The sequence below is a fragment of the Microtus oregoni genome, unplaced genomic scaffold (genome assembly GCF_018167655.1).
Source record: "Microtus oregoni isolate MIOR12 unplaced genomic scaffold, Mior012 000052F_005, whole genome shotgun sequence".
Classification (NCBI taxonomy): domain Eukaryota; kingdom Metazoa; phylum Chordata; class Mammalia; order Rodentia; family Cricetidae; genus Microtus; species Microtus oregoni.
Genome location: NW_024543817.1, coordinates 225488 through 247254, shown reverse-complemented (window position 1 = coordinate 247254; position 21767 = coordinate 225488). Strand labels below are relative to the sequence as shown.

General features: G+C 42.6%; 1 protein-coding gene across 2 annotated transcripts in view; it reads right to left on the bottom strand.

Moving 5' to 3' along the window:
* Window positions 1-21767, bottom strand: part of LOC121437412 (integrator complex subunit 6-like) — a 54879-nt gene that overhangs the window by 24857 nt on the left and 8255 nt on the right. For both annotated transcript variants that reach the window (XM_041637305.1, XM_041637306.1), the window contains exons 3-7: window positions 5326-5475; window positions 4411-4500; window positions 3951-4134; window positions 3563-3691; window positions 130-293 (exon numbers count right to left, since the gene is read on the bottom strand). In XM_041637305.1, the coding sequence (XP_041493239.1) occupies window positions 130-293; window positions 3563-3691; window positions 3951-4134; window positions 4411-4500; window positions 5326-5475 (717 nt within the window). The remainder of the gene's footprint in view (window positions 1-129; window positions 294-3562; window positions 3692-3950; window positions 4135-4410; window positions 4501-5325; window positions 5476-21767) is intronic.

The following is a 21767-nucleotide window of genomic DNA, read 5'->3' as shown; positions in this document are numbered from 1 at the left end:
TGGGAACCAAAAGACTGCAGTCTACTGGTCTGTGGCACAGCGTAAAAGCCTCGAGCTGTTTCAAAAGCTTCATTGTACTAAAATTAAAAAGCCAGATCGGTGCTTACCCTTTTTGTTTATAATACTTACTAGTGAAGGTAAATTCTGTTCTGGCCAAAAAGATTCTGGAATTGGCCAGTGTCCAACAGGAACACCAGTTTTCGAATTAGGTCGCACATAGATGAGTTTATGGCAGCTATGCCATGGCTGGGCAGCAAATAAGTTGCTTGGCCTACACAGATCCATCAGTCCGTCTGCAAGAGAAACACGGGACAGAAGGCATGACTGTTTTTACAGTTTCTCATCTTCTTGTGCACAACTTTCAGTTTCAGGCAAAGGACAAACTGAAATAAAAAATATGGCTTAGGAAAAATGAAAGAAGGAAAAGGCAGAGACAGAGAGAGAGAGAGAGAGAGAGAGAGAGAGAGAGAGAGAGAGAGAGAGAGAGAGAGAGAATGTTAATCTAATTTGCCCTTGAACTCCATGCCTCTCACTATTCTTAATGTGCTATGAAAATATGAAGTCGTGTGGAAAACAAGTGCAAAACTAGTTTTATATTTTTTTGAGACCTGGGCACAAAAACTAAGCACATCACAATACAACGGTCATTTTTCAAGAACTTATTTACCAAGTTAGGCAACTGAAATCATTTGTTCTCTGGGGTAGTCTTCACATCTTTGGGATCCCGCAAAATAGATCATGAATTCCATTTTTGCTCTACACTCAATGACCCCCAAAACAAAACATACGCTTTCTAAATGTCCTCGAAACTCGAGACTATGTTGGTGGTATAATCTGTGTGTACATGGAAGTGGGGAATATAAAACAAACGGATCAAGGTTGTTATGAAAAAATTCACCCCATTTTTTTCCATGCACCATCAAAATTCTATGTAATCTGACCACATATAATGCAGAGGAATACACCGTTAATGCATTTTAATTATTTAATTATTTAAATTTGCTTGCTTTTTTGGAAAAAAAAAACCCTTATGCCATGATTTGCTAGTCTAAATTACAATTAGGAGGACATTTTAGTTACTTGGGTGTCAATTTTCTTAAATACCAGAAGATCTGATTTACTTATTTTTGCACTATTTTAAAAAAGTAATTACTTCAGATCAGGAGATTTTTCAGGGATTCACCAGGCTCTAGCAAAAACATAGAAATACATTTGAGAATCCCTCTGAAGTTGGGCACACAAGGCTAGGGATGTCCATCTTTCTGAGTAAGTATTACTTCCTTTTATCGGATTCTTTGAGTCTACAGAACTTTGGACAAAGAGGAAAAACTGGCAACAGAAAGAAAATTTGAGCTACTTATGTGACAGCAAATGCAGCTAGTATTTCCGTTCCTGTTCATGTTAAGGCAGTAAACAGAAAATGATGGGTGGGCAGTCGGTTGCCAGCGCTACAGCACACCCTTCCCTGTATGGTTGGTTCAATATACGCTGTGAGGCCCCAGTCTCCTTTGGCAGATAGTCTTTTTTTTTTTTTTTTTTTTGGTATTTTCAAGACAGGGTTTTCTCTGTGTTGCTTTGTAGCCTGTCCTGAAACTAGCTCTGTAGACCAGGCTGGCCCCAAACTCAGAGATCCACTCTACCTCCCGACTGCTGGGATTAAAGGCGTGTGCCACCACTGCCTGGCTATTAAGATAGTCTTATCTTAAGAATCCAGGAAACTCCTGAAATTAGGCATAAAACTTTATGTGTGTGACTTAAGCCCTTTTCTCCAGGGAAAGGAATCTAGATTTTTCCAACAGTTTTTCAAAGGGATACAAAGCCTAAAGAGTAAAACAAGTAAAGAAAACTGTATCCCTTTTTGCCATGGATAGTGAATCCCTTTGGTCTTACCAAAGGCAATCAGGGCAACAAAACACCATGCATGGTAATAATGAAATCTTAGTTTTTTGGTCTCTAGGTCTCTCTCTCAGTCTCTTGGTCTGTGTGTGTATGTGTGGTGTGGTATGGTGTGCTCTGTGTGTATATGTGTTTGTGTGTGTGGTGTTACAGTGTAGTGTGTATATGTGTGTTTTTGTGGGGAGTCTATGTTTGTATGTATCTGTGTGGGGTGATATGGTGTGCTGCATATGTTTGTGTGCATGCGTGTGGTGTGGTATGGTGTGCTATCTGTGTGTTTGTGTGTGGTGTGTTACAGTGTGGTGTGTATATGTGTGTTTGTGTGTGGAGTGTATGTTTGTATGTATCTGTGCAAGGTGATATGGTGTGCTGCGTATGTTTGTGTGCATGCGTGTGGTGTGGTATGGTGTGCTATCTGTGTGTTTGTGTGTATGTGTGGTGTGGTACAGTGTGGTGTGTATATGTGTGTTTGTCTGTGTTGTGGTACAGTGTGGTGTGTGTGTGTGTGTATGTGTGTGGTATGGTACAGTGTGGTGTATGTGTATGGTATGGTATGGTGTGCTGTGAGCTTGTGTGTGTGATGTGGTGTATGTGTTTGTGTATATGTGTGTGATGTGGTACAGTATGGTGTGTGTGTGTATTTGTATATATGTGTGTTATAACATGGTGTGCTGTGTGTGTGTCGTATGGTATGGCGTGCTATGTGTGTGGTGTGGTATGGTGTACTGTGTGTGTGTGTGCACACACCCATGCTAAGACAATGGAGAAGCAATAACAAAGAAGAGCGCTTTAAGGAAGTCCTGGACTGTATCACCATAATGTCATTTAGTAACCCCCTGATCCTTCTGAAACCCATTCAGAAACATCCATTTGACAAACCGTCTGGAGCTTCACTATGGTTTAACTTCCTTATGCAAAATTAGCCAATGATTCTGCATTTTTAGATGCCATATTTTCTGTAAGATCTCATTTGAAGAGAAAACAAAACATTCTGCAATTAAAGAATGGTCAAGAAAATACCAATATACAACCTTACAGAATACTGTAAGTTCCTGAATACACATTCACACTCTTTTGCTGTGGAAGGGTAATTAACAGAGATTTCTACGTTTCTTTTTTTGTTTTGTTTTGTTTTTTTTCAAGACAGTTTGTTTTTCTCTGTGTAGCTTCAGAGCCTGTCCTGGAGCTCACTCTAGACCAGATTGGCTTCGAACTCACAAAGATCCGCCTGCCTCTGCCTCCCATAGATGGGATTAAAGGTATGTGCCATCACAACCTGGCTTAACAGAGATTTCATGAAGATACTTTAACATATTTAGTGATCACAAGAGCCAAATCAGATCACTACTCAAGTGACATACCATACTAGATATCCAAATATTCTGGGAGGAGATTGACAAATGAATCAGTTTTAACTAAAAACTAGGGTTAGAAAAAGTACTAATTTTCTTAGGACAATGTATGCCATGAGATGGAGGTTGCGAGAATTTGCCCACCTAACACATGCATGGGTGAAGATCAAACATTGGTTGTTTAGATGTATGCTCATAAGGACTGGGATGCACAAGGGTACTGAAGATTCCACTGCCACGTGTTTAATATCTTTATTCTTCCACACAATATATTATGGTAAAAAAGTATAGTTGCTGAAAAATGATTACTGTACCTTCTCCAACAGGAAGCGGATCTGGCCCTGTTTTTTCAAAATTAATAACTACACCACTCTGCACTTTTTGAACTAGTGATTCTAAACACTGATTCAACATTCTTTGTGTTCTTACACAGTAGGAGCGACCTATGCCAGAGAGAAAAATAAAGAGCACAAGTTTCATCAAATCAAACAGTGGTCCATAATACAAGTATTTGAAAGCCTAAAATAGGATTTAGAACAATCGTAACTACATTAGCAGGAATGTGGTATGAACAATGACCCTAAGCAGCAGCGTTCACAGACTGTAAAGGCAAGCAACCCAAGACTAGCTATGGCATTTAATAAGGGCTATACTCTCCTACCCCAAATTCTTCCTTTGGAAACCTGAAACAACAGCCGTTACCTCCTGTGACTTCACACATCTGTGTGATGGCCGATTCATCAGTTGGTACACTCCCTAGTTGCTCTGGTTCGGTGGAAGCCACTCCAGGCAAGCGCAACACCAGGGCAAATAACCTTTGATCCCAACGAAAAGGTTCTTTGGTTAGTTCACTTCCAGGCAGAGGAGAATTCAAAGGAAGATGAAGCTGATAAGGCAAAATTTGGAAAGGTTCATCATAACAACCCGTACAAAAAAAAAAAAAAGAAGAAGAAGAAGAAAGAGTTAAGAGTTAAAGGGTTCACTTTGCTTTCATGGAATGCTACAGAATTAAGCCATCTCTCAAGGAAATTAAGCCATCTCTCAAGGAGTACCAAGATAGATTTGGGCAAACTTTATTCTTAACTGGAAATACATGCCTCCCACAGAAATAGCTCTATGTTCTGTGCTATTTAGATAAAATTAAAAAAAAATTATATCTCACCTCTTCTTGAACGCTAGAAGTACTTGTTAGCTTGTTTCCATCTGTGATGGTAATTAAAATAGACGGCTCCAAGAAAAACGGATTTCTCCCCTAAAACACATTTAGAAAGCGTTAGAGCCGGGTAATGCCATACAACTGTACTAAGACGTCTACATTTGCCTGGCCAATGATCCCTCAAACATTACAACGTTTTCCTTGATAAATAAGAAATAAAAGCCTCACCCATACCCGTCAACCCATTCACCTGAGTTCAAATCTTGGCACAGATTAGGGGACACCTGTGGTATAGGCTCTGCAGCCTGGACTTCATGTCTGGGGATATACTGAGCAGAGCGTTTAGGATAGAAAAGGACAAAGGTGGCAGCAGCAAGTGCTTCGCTGACCTCTTCTTTTATCTAGAGCTTTAAAAGTCTTATATTAGGTCTGGGGTGCGCAGGGAGGAAGGGAGAAGTAGAGACAGAAGAGTCTGTCTCCATCTGACACCTTCCAGCATTTTGCAGCACCTGAGCATAGTCTCAGATTTCTGATGATCAAATGACAAGAAATTGTATTTATTATAAAATCTATTGATGAGTTGATGCTTAAGAACCAAAAAAAGTTGACCGGGGCTGGGCTGTGGTGGCGCGCACCTTTAAGCCCAGCACTCAGGAGGCAGAGGCGGGTGGTTCTCTGTGAGTGCGAGACCAACCTGGTCTACCCAGCAAGTTTCAGGACAGCCAGGGCAAAAGAAAAATGAAGAAAAAAAAGGAACCAAAAAAGTTGCATTTGCTTTGTGATTCTTATGAAATGTACATCTAAAAGGTGCATGAACCTCTTTTTGGTTGACACTACAGGTAGCACAAGTCTTGCCTAAATTTTGCACTCGTACCCTAAGTCATCAAAATAAATTAGCTGTACTCACTCAAAAATTGTTACCTGTCCATAATTGTCTATTCCAGATATTAATCTATTGAGATTTAGCAAATCGAATGAGGATCTTAGAGCCTGACCAAGAGTGGTCAGTCCAGAAGCCTGAAGATTTTTCAGTTCGTTCATGAATGTGGCGTGATTTTCCTTCCAACCAGCCTGAAAAGCAAACATTGACAAAGAAATCCTCAATTATGCAACCAATTAGATAGAGCGCAAATAAGGACTAAATAACACAGTATCAAGCCTCTGACAAATTAATCCCTCTTTAAACTAATTCCATTCTATATCTCAACTATTCAAGTGGAAGCAAAGTAAGCAGTCACTTTGCAAAAGTTCTACTAACTTTAATGATCAAAAGCAAAGAAGTCAAGCAAACAATACATTCATTCATGATAGCAAGCAGGAGGGCTTTGTTTCAAGAAGGTAATCTATATTGAGGCTCAGCCAAACCTACTGACACACATCAACCCCCTCATCTTAAAGGTGGCAATGAGCAGATAAGCCTGGGGTAAGGGCAGAGTAAGCACCAATTATTTAGTAAATGCACTGTCTTTGATGGAGGGGGAGGTCATTGAGGGTCTGAGCTTCTGGAATTGTGATAACTAATACTCTTCTTGAGCAAGCTTCCCTTTTAAATGACAGTACAGAACTATACACATAGAGTGGCTTGAGAGATGGCTCAGTGGTTAAGAGCACCTGCTGCTCCTGCAGAAAACTCAGGTTTGGTTCCCAGCACATATACTGGGGGGCTCTCAGCTCACTGTAACTCCAGTTCCTAGAGACCAACATCCTCTTCTGGTTTCTGGGGGCACCTGCACACATGTGTGGCACATGTACAGACAAGCAAGCACACATAAACACACATAGTTAAAAACCAATCGATCGGCAAATAAATAAAACAGCCATATTTATTGGGAGACAATCCCGTTGGCACAATTAAAGATTCAGAAAGTCCCGAATCTAGAATAAGAAGGAAAAGAAAAGGTTTTGCAATGAAGTAACGGCTTCTAGACACCCTCAAAAGCTATAAATAGCAGCAAAGAGCCAAAACCTCAAGGTCAACAGTCAACTGTTGCTGTGCTTAATTAGTCGGCAGAATTGGAGGAAGGAAAGGATTGTACTGCCCGGTCAGCAGTGACTATAAAACAAAGCAACAGTGAAGTCCAAGAAGAGAAGTCAAAAGACGGCGGTGGCAGCTTTTAGTAAGTCACAGAGGAGTGTGTCAGCGAAGGTGAATGCAGATGGCGCAGCCTGGCCACATGGAAGAGCAAATGTCAGTCACTTGTGTCTGGAGGATACCGAGGACAAGGATGATAAACTGAACCCTGAAGTTACACTAACCAGGGCAGTCACAGTTAGTCACAAAGAGGAAGCAATACAGGGATGAACCCGGTAATTTATATTTACTATTTAGCTAAAGTCATAATGCCCATTATCAATACAACTACAGCAAACACTGTTCTAGTCTCATCGTCTCTGAAAGCACAATAAGACACAGAAGCTAAAAGAACAAATGAGCACAGTGTGAAGGGAAAAAAGGACATTAGGACAAGCCTGAAGATGACATGTCTCATTGATGTGAGAAGTCGAAAGGACCATCAAAAGAAGAGAACAGTTCTTAAAAGGATGATCTTGCTGGAGAAGCACTAATAACATTATTAGTGCTCTGGAGAGGCTATATGGCTGAAGTGAAGGCTAATGGGATAATTTGGGCTCTGACTATTAAATGCTTTGCACAGCACACTCAGGACTTTGGATTGCATCTGCAGCCCTGGGAAGAGGAACTCAGTGTTCTTTTTAATTAGGGGAGTGGTTTGATCAGATCTGCATTTTAGCAAGATCGGTCTGCTAGGAGCTGGAGACTAAATTGAGGGGTGGAGGGAAGACTGGAACTTGAGGCAGGAAAACTGGTTTGGAGGCTGTTGCAGCAGCTAAGAGCAGAAGTGAGGAAAGCCCGAGCCAGGGCGGCAGCCTGGGCTAGGGCGGCAGCCTGGGCTAGGGCGGCGAGGAGGAGAGGGGATCGCAGACTAGTGAAGGACTTCAAGAGGTGGTGGAGCTGGACGGATTCAGTGCTGAATTTACTGGGATGGATGAGAGCAAAGGGGTCATGCGTTAGGTTTGGGTTTCCAGCTTGGGAAAACACGAACAATGGAATCTTTATTTCAGTCAGTAGTCTTAGTAACACTACAAATTTACCTTTCTACCTATATTGAGTGTTGAACTCGGAAAAGGCCAGAGGACAGGCGTGACTAAAGAGAAATGACTGTCCTAATTTGGAAATCATTTCAAAACTCACCAATATTGTCCAATGTGGTAGGACATGCTTTAGAAGCCCAGCACTCATATGGAGGAGACAGTGCAGCCAGACTACAAATGAAACCAAAGGCCAAGCTGGACTTAGCTCAAAAGGAGGGAGCAAGATGGCTCTGAGAGGAAAAGTGTTTGCCATCAAGCCTCGCGGCTAGAGCTCAAGTCCCACGACCGACGTTGTCCTATTACCTGCGTATGCGTGCCATGACACACACACACACACACACACACACACACACACACACACACACACACACAAATGAATAAATAAACAAAATATGGGAGGGGGAAGGCTCTGCTGCTAAAGGCACCTTCTGCCAAGCCCGATGACCTGAGTCTAATCTTTAAGACCCACATGGTGGGGTGAGAAACACCTCCTAAAAGCTGCCCTTTGACCTCTACACGTACTCTGTGGCATGCTCACATCCCGCCCCGCAGGTACACGGCTAAATACATAAATAAACCAATAGCTATTACCAATTTCAATGGGCAGCTGGGCTTACTAGTGCACCGTTGTAATTCAGCACTCAGGAGACTGAGGCAGGGCTGAAAGCTTGAAGCCAGCTTAATCTACAAACTGAGGGCTTGTCTCAAAAACAGTCAAACAAGAAACAAAATAGGGAGACAAACCAACAGGGATGTAGGGCCATGGTACTGTTCGCCTAGCTTGCACGAGGCACTGGGTTTGATCACCAGCAGCGGGTTAAGAAAGGAGTTGACAGAGGGGACCAACTCTCTGGCACTTAAAAAATTGCACGCCTCCTGCTTTTACCACTCACACACCTATTTGTCGGGATACTTACTCCTTAACATTTCCTTCCATAGCACAGCTTGAAAGCATTGTACAAATGGTTTCAATGTCTAAATATCTAACATCTGTTTTAGGTCAATTTTTAGCCTTTATATTGAATTGAACAATATGAAAAAATTTTAATGTAGTTGAGTGCTACAATGTGTTGAAAGCAAGGGGTTTCTTGATAGCTGCCTGGATCCTACTTCAAGAAAAAAAAAAAGTAAATGGCCCTATATCTGTTTTCCATAAAGAAGAAGGGCTAGAAGATAAGAATTTTAAAATTTAGAAAACACTAACAATATAACTAATTCCTTTCTAAAAAGCCATTATAAAGAAACAGCAGGAGAAAGTACATGTTAATATTCTCCATTCATTGCTCGAGGTTATAGCTTTTACAGTTCAATCCAGGACAGCTAATGTGTCTTTTTCTTTTCAAAGTACAGATATTCAAACTCGGGTCTCTTGAATACTAAGTCCACACTCTACCACTGAGCCACAACCCCTAATGTTTCTTTTATCTGGACTGGGAACTGAACCTATGGCATCATGCATGCTAGACAAGCAGTATACCACCAAGCTGTATCCCCAACCAGGCATTTCTTTCAAATGACTCTACTTCTAAGACATTCTACTCTTGTGTGAAATTATATATATGGTTTTTCAAGACTGGGTTTCTCTATAGCTTTGGAGCTTGCTGTCCTGAAACTCACTCTGCAGACCAGGCTGGCCTCAAACTCACAGAGATCCACCTGCCTGTTTCCCGAGTGCTGGGATTAAAGGTGTGCTCCACCACTGCCCAGCACTTCCATATTCTTGCAGAACTATGCTTACAAAGTACATTCATGCTTCATAATGGCTCAGAACAATCCACCCAAATAGGTACATTATCATTCTATTTTGTTCAAACAAGCAAGGAAGAGGTGAGATTTGGTTCTTTTTTGTGGAAGGAGCAATGATGACAAGTAGAGCCTTATGTGGCTACTCTATGGAGCACTTGAAATGCGCAGAGTCAAAATCAAGATGTGGCATAAGAACGGAATCCATATAGGAGCTTTGCGTGGTGTCGCGGTCAGAACCCAGGGATCTTCCCATGCCAGGCAAGGAATCTACCACAGACTTACTTCCCCAGCTCTACACACGCGGTTTTGAGAACAGCGCCTCCGCCAGCAAATAATGCAAAATCTCAGTATTCATTTTATGCTGATTGTATTAAAATGATACCCTCTGAGACACATTCGGTTAAAATAAACTAATAAAGGGTTGGAGAAATGACTCAGTGGTTAGGAGCGCATACTGCTTTTGTAGAGGATACAAGCTGGATTCCAACAGCCATGTGCACAACCACCTGTAACTCCAGCTCCGCAGGCTCGTCCCCCTCTGGCTTCTGAGGGCATATGGGCTCATAGGCACATATCCACATATAGACACACGTTTATGTAATTGAAGAATAAAATCTTTTCAAATGTACTAGCAAAGCTAATAGGACATAGTCTAATATAATCCAGGTAAGCTCCTGTTCTTTCTGTCTTAGCCTCCCAAGTGTTAGAACTAAATGTACATGCCACCACAAAGGGATTTTTTTTAAATGCTGCTACTTGACTATTTTAAATTTTATACGGCAGGCAATGTATTATTACTTTTGGTCACCGACGATCTGCCAGGGACTTGGAGGTCAGACATAAGGACTGGCCTTTGAGAGAACAAACAATGGAGTCATTACAGATTGCAGGGCCAGGAGAAACCAGATAAAACAATGCCTCTGAAAGACCAGTCTGGTAGCAACAACCAAAACAGACCAAAGGAAAGGAAAATGGAAGTCAGAAAAAGAAACTATATAGCAATCCAGGCCTGGCACAATCAGGGACAGAAGCAGAACAGGATAGAGGCAGAGTAAATTGAAAAACCATACCAAATGCACAAGCCATGACTCAGTAATGGAGGCCAGGCCTAAAAGGGGAAGGAAGAGGACCACAGCGTTCCTATCCTGGGAGACCTAGAGAACGGAGGCTTCGGGTAAAGAAGTAACCTGGGATGATGAAATCCAAAATTAAGAATTCCTAGTCTTCACAGATCAAGTTTTAAAGTTGTCTCAGAGATAATTACAGTGGATAATGGCAGATAATATTTACCAGTATTTATTCTCTAGAAACACACAAATGCAAAGTGTAGAATATGATACATATATACATATCATTCTTAGCTTAGCCTCAGAAGCACACACAAGGCAAGTGGTATTATTATTTTTTTTTCGAGACAGGGTTTCTCTGTAGCTTTGGAGCCTGTCCTGGAACTAGCTCTTGTAGACCAGGCTGGCCTCCAACTCACAGAGATCCACCTGCCTCTGCCTTTCGAGTGCTGGAATTAAAGGCGTGCGCCACCACCGCCCGGCCAGTGAGTGGTATCATTATGTCCATTTTCTAGATGAAGACACTGAGGTTCATCCAGGCTAAGCCAGGATTTGAAGCAAGACAGCCTAACCTTAGAGCATCTCCCTCCATAGAAGCCACTACATACTCTTTCACATATTCTATATGCGACCCCATAGACAGGCTCTGCTAGATGAACTTCTAAGTTCAGGGTTAGTAGAGTTTTCAAATTTCATTTTCCCTAATGGCTAAGTACATAACACTTGAGGTGGGGGCAGTAAATTCAAAAGTATATGACCTTGGTCTAGCCTGTCATTGACTAACCTGGCATGGTCCAGAATAAGTGTCTGGGGCACTGTTTCTTCATCCAAGAAATGAAAGGGCTATAAAACCACTGCTAAGCCAGGCATGATAATACACGCCTTTAACCCCAGCACTCGAGAGGAAGAGACATCTAGGCAGTGAGTCTGAAGTCAGTCTGGTCTACACAGAGAATTCCCGGCCAGCCAGGGCTACACAGTGAGACCCTGTCTTAAATAAAAAACAAAAAACAAAACAAAAAAACTAACATCCCTTCTGATTTTCATATCCAATAATATCACGCCCCATAACAATCCTTATAAACATTTATTAACCCTATAGTTCTATGTCTTATAATAATCATTTAAGTAAAACTGACCAATAGAAGGAAAATACCTGCTGTCTTATAAAGTATGCTAATTTAGGCATTTAATTTAAATTTGCATAGCCAACTCAAAATATCTTTTTATATCAATAGAAAATTTCTGCATATCAGTGACCTCGGTTCTGTTCTCAGCTCTGCCTGACTGGTCACTAGCCACCTATTCCCAGTTACACCAGTACACAGCAGAGAGAATCTCCTTAGAGTTGGAAAGCCTAAGAGGTTTCTCACCGACATCTTCTCTGCCTTCTAACCTAACTGCTGGGTTTACCACCCAGCAACCAGTACTGTCTTTCCCAGATATGCTAAAGCCTCTTTTAATTGCCTTCTTTGTTCTCTGATATGATATACTTATGAGGGAGTCCTAAGCAGAACAACAGGGGAGGGGGTATCATTATGTAATATTTGAATCAGGAATAAAGGTGTTACTTAGAACTCGGAGCTGACTGTCATGGCTGATGTCTGTAATCCCCGCACTTGGGAAGGCTGAGGCAAGAGGACACTTAGCTGGAGGCTAGCCAGACCCTGTCTCAAAAACAAACAACCAAGGGACTCTCACTGGTTCTTGTGTCTACTTCTCTACTGGCTTCGAATGGAGGAGGAAAAAGAAACATTTACCAGCCTTCACCTCCCACCCTCAAATCTCCCCATCCAGAACTGCATCCCACTTCTCAGAGTCCATTTCTCTCAGGTAGGGTTGTTTGTAATAGAGGAACTCTGCCCTCTGTTAAACCATGCCAGCAAGTATAACCAAGTGAAGGAGTTAGAAGATCAACTGTGCTTGAAGGGGAGGGATGAGGGAGTGGCATTAGAGCCCTGTCTCAAAGCGTCTGTTCCATTTCTAAAGGTCATTTGTAAGCCTTTTCCAAAATATCGGTGACCTTGCTTGACTTAGCATAATTCATAAGTTTAATCAACACTGTTAACATTCCCATCCAAAGTAATGTATAAAGATTGTTAAGCCAGCTACACTTAAATGTCCATGTAGGAAGTGTCCCTTACAGACTGTGCGTAAACTGAGCAGCTATAAAGAGAAAAATAGATTATTGAGATTCTCTAGTATGGTTAGCTATTGAAAGGTACCCGCAGTGAAACTTTTCAGAGAGAAGAAAAAACCCTTACGTGTTACAGTTCTGTCACACAGCAGGCAGTGATCTCTCTAGAATAGCACAGCTTCCAATGACCCCCAGCTTAATGCTGGGCCACGGCACTGACTCATGTGGGGGCACATTCGTTCCTCAACCTATCTTGACATTCTCCTGCTGGTCCGGTCCAAGACTCCCCAGCTGAGGGGAGCCCTTCATAGAGACCGAACAAGAGCTGCTGTTGACACCAGGGAGACAATACACGGTGCTTTCCCTCCTAGGCGCACATTTTGTTTTGCATGAAAGGAAATGAAATCAGCCTGCTAGTATTTGTTCTTCACAAGGGTATGCTAAAGAGCTATTCTAGACTTTGTGCGTCTTTGTAGATGGTTACAAACTAGATGATTAACGGATTTGAGTATTTTCCCAGATGTCCCAAGTTAAAGCCACAGAGTCTAAATATAGCAGGGCCATCAATTCTCTTGTTGAAAGATAAACAGTTTTCCTTTTTTCCATCTGCTCTCCATAAGTTTAGGGAAAGCTGCTCTGCAGCAACCCAGACAATTGGAGTAAATCAATTGCAACAGTATTTTTTAACCAATTCACTTTCTTCTTCAATTTGATATTATATCATCTTTGTCATCACGAACAGTTTCGGTGTCAGTGAACTGATGAGAAGGATGGATTGATGTAAAAAATGATCTGCCCAGCTTCTCCAAGCAACCTTCTCTCTCCAGAAGACAAATGGATTCTCTCTTGGTCCCTGCCCTTAGCTTTATGCCAAATACTTCAACTTTCAGTGTCAAGAATTTTCTCCTCATCATTAAAATAGATTCTAACACTTCAATTCTCCACTCACACACCCCCACTTTGGGGGCTTGTTTTGGTTTGTTTTCGGGGGCGTTCAAAGTCCTTTTTGTAAAAATATTGATTTGCACTTGGTGATGGCAGCATGTGCCATTAATCCCAGCGCTCATTCGGGAGGCAGAGGCAGGCGGATCTCTGTTAATTCGAGGCCAGCCTGATCTACAGAACAAGTTCCAGAAGCTACACAAAGAAACGCTGTCTCGATAAACCCAAAAGGAAAATGATTTGTTTCATCTTATTCATGTTTTGCGTGCTGGTGTGTAGGGTACCATATGCACATGTGGTGTCCAGGGAGGCCAGAAGAGGGCTTCAGATCCCTTAGAACTGGAGTTACAGATGGTTGGGAGCTGCCCTGTGAGTGCTGGGAACTGAACTCTGGTCCTCTGTAACAGCAACAAGTACTCTTAAATTGCTGAGTCATTTCTCCAGCTCCACTTTTAGCTTTTTTTTATGAGGCAGGGTCTCATTCTGTAGCCCAAACTGCTCTGGAACTCAATATATAGAGTGGGCTGGTCTTAAACTCATGGCAGTCCTCCAGCCTCAGCTTCTGAAGCGCATGAAGTTTCTAGACAGACCCAGAACTGTTTTTGGACTCCAGTCTCTATATAGGAGATGTATCGATAACCGAACACCATGGCAGCTGAAATCACTAAAATAGCCACTTGAATTGTTTTCATCTAAGCTACCCATGAAGGGAGGTGTTAAACTTAGGAAGCCCATATTGGGAAGACACAAGATCATCACGAGAACAGAATTGTCACTTTGTGAACCTACCTCCTCCTAAAAGTCTCATTTCACGTGACATTCTGCCACCCTCTGTGACACATTATTTCCTTCAACACTGAGCTATTTAACTTGGTTTTCTTTGTGAAGATTTTCATTTTTTTTTCTTATTCGATTTTAGCCTGGAACCTGCTATGTAGAAGAAGCTAGCCTCAAAGTCACAGAGAAGCAGTCTTTGGCTCTTGCATTTGACTCAAGGTACTGATACTTTTAGGAGGCTCAAAGAGTGCATTTGGTTACTCTTTGATTAGTATAGCTCTTTCTTACAACATACTTGTTTAAGGACGGACTGTGCGATTCTCTTGGATTCCTTTTTGTTTGAATTACTTCTTGACGGCCTCTGTGTCTTCGAACTTGCTAAAATGTGAAAAGTTCATTCTAATTCACTAAATGACTTCTCTGCTTGAGAACACAGAATGCTATCATTTCATGGGTACGACTACTGATGTCCATCCACGTGCTTCAGACAAGACAAAAAAAAAAAAAAAACAGATGGCGGCGGCACTCACCTTTAATCCCAGCACTCAGGAGGCAGAGGATCTCTGTGAGTTCGAGGCCAGCCTTATCTACAAAGCGAGTTCCAGGACAGCCAGGGCTGTTACACAGAGAAACCCTGTCTTGGGAAGAGGATGTGAATTTGGTTCCCAGAACTCACATCAGGTAGCTCACAACCCCTTGCAACTCCAGCTGAGGAGATCGAGCACCCTCTTTTGACCTCTGTGGGCAGTTGCACTTAGATACACAAACACACACACACACACACACACACACAAAGAAACAAATCAGTAAACATTTTTAAAAACTACTGTGCAAATTGCATGTACTTTTGTTTCAGTATTGCTTTCGATATTAGACTTGTTTTCCAAGGAGTCTCACTATATAGCTCAGGCTAGTTTCAAACTCACAATCCATATGCCTTAGCCTTCTGACTACTAGAAAGCCAATTATGTGACATCCAGCCTAGCTACAGTGACATTTTTATGGAACACATATACATAATAAAAATGCACAATGGCCTAGGGGAAAACACACATGGTCAGGAATGAGACTGAGCAAACATAACAAAATAGCTGCCCAGAACAGAACGGTCATTTATGACTTTATAATATTACACATCATCTCTTCCCAATGGACTACTTGTTTTTAAATATATAACAAAAAAGTTATGAACTGATTTGCACAAAATAAAAGCAACATGTCTTCATTGTTGAAAATCCACACATAAAAAGAAAACGAGTCTGTTCAATCGACCTTCACCACCTGGATTCTGAAGTAATCGTTGATAGGAGTCGTGTGAAAACCAAACTTTGTAGCAGCAAACAGAAACAGTATAAATTGGGGTGCCACTTGCCAACTTAAACAAGCGTGCAGTGGAACACATTAAGCACCCCAAGGAGCTACTTTCCAAAACTTCAAGTAATTTCTAAATCACCTGGAATTCCTCAATTACTCCATTTCCTGCCTTTCAGTCCTACAGTTTTCTCCAGGCCTTCTCAGGAAGGAACCATGGAAATAATCCAGTCAGATCCTTTCATTTAACAGATGAAAAAACTGACACCATAAAAGGTTAAGTGACTTGCCCAGGGGTCATGGGTGTAATTAGTAGCAGACTCAAGTTAAAAACCTAGGTCTCCTGCCTTCCCGCCCAGCAATGTTCACACGACTAAAATGGCACGAACTGCAGGAAATCGTGGCAGTGGAAAACGTTGCTTTCCAGGCCGGATGTACTATGGCCAGGTTTTGAAATTTGCTTTATATAAAGATACCTAGGTACTGAATCTACTTTTAACATATAATGTAAAAGCATCACATTGAAATGCAGTTTACGCAGGGCATGGTGGCACACTTAAGTCTAGCACCTGGAAGGGAGGGGTAGGTTAGTATCTCTGTGTTCAAGGCCAGCCTTGTCTGGGTAGCAAGTTCCAGGACAGTCAGGACTATAGAGAGAGGCTATCTCAAAAAAAAAAAAAATGAAATTTACAGCGTTAATATACCTGTGGAAAAGTTCTCATGGGAATGAAAGATCTGCTTTGTGCATCACTGGCATCCCTGTTTGAGAAATAAGGCAGAAGGGATTCCTTACCGTCCAATGCCATGGCTGAATTAAATGTTTGATACTGTCCCAAGAATCCCACAGTCTATTGCCTAGTTATGCAGGCTCTCTTCCATGGAGACAGAAATGCAGAGACTGGGGCTTCTCACTAAACAAATGTGCTTCTAGGCAACTTCGGGGGCCAATATAAAGCAAACCATCTTGGTCTGGTTCAGGCTAACAAACCATTACAGGTCATACTCCACTCCCTCCCCCATTCCCTCAGCAGCCTCTCTCCCCCATCATTAGAAGAGCAGTTTAAAAGCACCTTTTGTCACATCATCCCCCCCCCAAGTCACACCCTTAATGGGATACTTTCAGTTCACTTCCTTCCCTCTCCCTCCCCCACCCCAGGCCTCCAGTTGCCTGGCTGTGAATCTCTAGCTCCTTTGTTAAGTGAGGAGCTAAGAGTTGTGAGCAGAGGGGCAAATCACACTCAGCAGGTCTAAGAGATGTTCTGGCTGCGTGTTAGACCCAAAATGGTGACGTATAAATTTATAGACAGACACACGGAGCAGTTACCAGGGAGCTCTAAAAAACCAAGCAAGCTAGACGTGACCCTGTAGGCATGGAGAGTCTTTGAAGGTTCTTGGGGAGGGTGATGTGATGAAATGAAATCTAAAAGAAAGCTAACATTCGGTGTGAGTGGAGAGAAGGACCATGGGAGGCCCCTGGTGGACCAATCCGACGGTTGGTATAATGTTCAAAGCATTCAAACATTGAGCGCTTGGACTGAAGTAATGGCAGCAAAACCTAGTTTAAGACAGGCGTGTAGGAGGTATTTCAAAGGGATGCCAGCTAGGTCACAGGAAAAAAGATGGAAAGAAAGAATCAAAGCTGCATCACGGTTTGCTGTCAATCCTAAGTGATTAAAAAGTGGGAGTACAGAAGGTTTAGATCTGTGGATGCTCTACCCGTGACGGAAGACATATCAGAGTCAGCTGAGAGACCTGGGTGAAAAACAGAAAGTGGGAAACATCCGTACAGACAGAATGGCTGAAACTATGAAAAGTGCAGGATGTTCGCCAGGCGGTGGTGGCGCGTGCCTTTAATTCCAGCACTCAGGAGGCAGAGGCGGGAGGACCTCTGTGAGTTCAAAGTCAGCCAGGTCTACAAAAAAAAAAACAGAAAGAAAGAAAGGAAGGAAGGAAGGAAGGAAGGAAGGAAGGAAGGAAGGAAGGAAGGAAGGAAGGAAGGAAGGAAAGAAAGAAAGAAAGAAAGAAAGAAAGAAAGAAAGAAAGAAAGAAAGAAAGAAAGAAAGAAAGAAAGAGCAGGATGCATTCATTCCACAAAGAAAAAACTTAGGAGCTAAGATAGAAAAGCAGAGAAGCAGACTAGAGGAAGTGACAAGTTTCTGGAAAGAAGAGGCAGCTACTTTTAAATTTAGCTAAGGGCAAGGGGAAGAAACATTAGTAAACTCCTTGGGAAGTAATGCAAAAGCCCAAGGCATTCTTTTTTTTTAATATTTATTTATTTATTTATTATGTATACAATATTCTGTCTGTGTGTATGAAGAGGGCACCAGACCCCATTACAGATGGCTGTGAGCCACCATGTGGTTGCTGGGAATTGAACTCAGGACCTTTGGAAGAGCAGGCAGTGCTCTAACCACTGAGCCATCTCTCCAGCCCCCAAGGCATTCTTTTTTAATTTGTATTTCTTATTACTGTGCATGTGTGTGAGACCATGTGACCCGGTACAAATGCAGAGGTCAGAGGACAACTTTGTGAAGTCAGTTCTTTCCCTCCACCTTCAGTGGCTTCTGAGGCTCACACTCAGGTTGCCAGGCCTGTGACGTCAGTGGTTTTGCCCAATAAAATCTCATCAGCCCTGCCCAAGTAGTTCTAAAGGAAAGAAACCCTAAGGCTTTAATAAACCATATTTTCTCAACAGTAGTATTTCTTGGCTGCACAAATAAAACTGCTGAGTCTTTTGTTCAAGAGCATTCACATCCCAGAGTTTGGCTGTGGGTACTAAGTTTACCTGGTTATTCAAGCCAAGGGGCAGGATGTGAGTAATTAGAACAGCGGTTCCCGATGCTGTGACCCTTTAATACAGTTAGTTCCTCATGCTGTGCTGACCTCCAACCCTAACATTATTTTCATTGCTACTTCATAACCGTAATTTTGCTACTACTATGAATCAATATAAATATCTGATATGCAGGATATCTGATAAACGAGCCCAGTGAACTCACTGCTGCCCCCCTCGCCCCCTCTCTGCCCAAGGGGCTGAGACCCACAGGTTGAGAACCGCTGAATTAAAACATGGCAAGTAGTAACGAATTGTAGAATCAGGAGAATTTATACAAAGCTCTGCTTTTTCTGTGAGCCTGTGGCACACTACCACAAAAGTCTGCATGTAGTGTTTTCCCAGTCAAGACCTCAGTGGTCATTCTGCCACGTTGGTTCTTCTTTGAAACCCTCCTCTCCATTGCAGGTCATCTAAATAAGTAAGAGAGAGCTGTGTCTGGTGCACGCTTTGAGGAGCATGGGAGATCTGGATGAAAGGAGGACCAGCAGGGGAGGCAGAGTGACAAGTGTCTGGGGTTGGAGAGAGATGGTTCAGAGGCTAAGAGCACTGGCTGCTTTTCCCAGAAGTCCTGAGATCAATTCCCAGCACCCACATGGTGGCTCACAACCATCTGTAATGAGATCTGGTGCCCTCTTCTAGTGTGCAGGCATACATGCAGGCAGAACGCTGTATCCATAATAACTAAATAAATTTTAAAAGCAAAACAACAACAAAAATCCTGCTTCAACTACAGGTTACAGATTAGAAGACGTCTACCAAGCGTCTTCTGTGGAGGGCACTAAATGCTTTTCTTCCCTCACAACAGTAATGTTTATCATTACTGGTAAAGCAAAGAAACAGTCATTTCTAGCCATCTCTGAGTAAGCCAGTTTGCCAACCTGCTGCTGTTCTTACCGGGCCTCCTCAGCTTCCCCACTTGCCAGAATAGACATAATGTACCCTATCTCAAGCTCCATCCGCTCTGCATCCGAATGACTCCACATCTGTGCTAAAGAGGGGTCCAGCTGGGAGATAGCAAAGGCAGAATATGTACACTAATAGTCACCTAGAAGTAGCCAACCAGCCAGCCAATAAAAATAACATTTGCCGCAGTCATTTCCCCTGGCTGGGTGGTTCCTACGCTCTATCATCTTAGAAGAGTCTCTGGACTGGAGGCACGCGGCTATCAGCTGTGTTGCCTAGCCTCTCTGGGCCCCAGATAAACGTCTCTGACTTATCAACTAAGTGCTGATAATAATACCTTTGACACAGGCTGACAGGGGAGATAAACTAAATAAACACCTTATATTCACTGGCAAACTGCCCTGTATATAAGCCTTGCTCAGTAGGCATCAGCTGCTATTATTAGAAAGCAAGAGTTTGAGTGCTCACTTTTCCAAGGAAGCAGATACAAGTCAATTCATATCTAAACTATATGGCATGCCATACGGCCTAAACAACACATTTGACCATAAGATAGGATTTAGGAGGACCTAAACCTTGGCTCTAAACTCTTCCTTCTAGTGCCGGGCCTCACACACTCAATTAATCCAGCACTGAGCCCCACTCTAGCCCCTCCCACATCTTTTGCATGTTATTAGCAGGCTTATCTGTACTTGCGGGCTCATAATTACACATTTATCCTTCAAATTGGAGCCTTTATAGAAACAATGCAATCAGATGGCCCTGGAAACCCCATTAGGAAGTCGAATCCCCAGGAGGCAAAACTCCTAGGTACTTTCTTGCCAGGTGGACCACCCCACCACTAGGAATCACTCCCCTTTCAGACCTCTGATGACTTCCCATGAGAAGACAGGGCTGTGCAAGGAGCATTAAAACCTCCGTGAGAAAACAATTCAAGCTCCCTTTGGTTTTTTAGGTTTGCACTATGCTGAGCTGAAAAGTGGATTCTTTATCATACTTTTCCCGGGGAATCTGGAGCCAAGTAGCTAGGGAACTCTAATAAGGGGCACAGTAAAGACCTTAATAAATACTTTAACAGCACTGAAAGCCTGAAACGTTTAGTGACACCAACGAAAACATGTTGCAAATGGAATCCTGAATTATCACAGTTAGATTCGTTCACATGTGTACTACATTATACTTAGCCCAGGAAAAAAATTCTAACCCAACCAGTTGGGTCAGCAACTGCATCCAAAAACCTAAGCAACCAAACTAGCTTTTGGTACAGCCAAGAATAGGATGCTTTCATATTTTGCCCCAGGGCTGAGGGTTATCGAGCCGTCAACTCTGAACTGTAAGACAACCTTTCATGTATAAATGAGGCCTTTATGATGGTGTTCATTTTAAACAGGACTCTGAGAGAAAGGATCCTCCCCTTCAGAACAATTTCCAGGGCCTGAACACCAGAAACTACATTCAGAAAAAGGACAGAGCGGCCCTGCTCACGGAAATGCAGTGTAAGTCATGTACGTCACTTTATATTTCCAGGCAGCCACTTTTTTTTTTAAAAAAGTGAAAGCTAAGGATGGTGATATGTGCCTATACATCAGTCTCTAAAGGCCTCTAAACAGGTAGTTAGCAGCAGGAAAAATCACTTGATCCCAGGGGTTCGAGGCCAGCCTAAGCAACATGGTAAGAACACACACACATACATACACACACTGAGACACACACCAAAAAAGAAAAAAATAACTGGATTATTATGGAATTTATTTAACAAAAAATAGAAGAAAAATATATTTGCATTGTCCAGCACACTTATAAACCATCCCTTTTGAAGGGCTCAGCAATCACATGGCTTGTGGACGCTATGCTGAACAACAGAAAAATATAAAATCTTGGGCCACTGACATGGGTCAATACTTATTCCCAGCCTGCCGACCACAGTCCTACCCCTGCCTCCACACAGTGGAAGGGGAGACCCAACACCTTCTGACCTCCACACATGCACCAGGGTGGCCTATGCCAATGAGAACAAGGCCAACAGAAAAACACATAAGCCACTGTAAAAAGTAGGACTAGCTGGCATATTTGAAAAAGACATGCCGACGCCTCTGCCATCTCAGCCCCTTGCTGTCTCTATTGGAGCCTTTTCCAAATCCTCACCCAGCACTGGAAGAGCCAAGCCCTGACAGAAAGCTCTGAGGAAGAAAGGGGGAGTGGAGCAATGGATGTGTTTTTAACAAATCAAGCTGGAAACCCAAACTCATTTACCAAAAGAAAGAAGAATAAATACAATAGTTCTATGGCCGAGAGACCTCTATGGGTTAAAAGGCTTTCCTGGGGAGGAAGCTCTGGGAAGTCAACCATCACAGGCAACCCTGTAGTCAAGAGATAAGTATACCAGGCTTCCAACAACTACCCGTGGGCTTGGACTAGATCTCTAAGGGAACAGGAGACTCCCGTTTAAAGATCTAAATGAAAGGAGTTATGTTTTCTTTATTCCGATCCCACCCCCACCCCCACAGAGGCCCCTTCAATCTGGCCCTTCCCT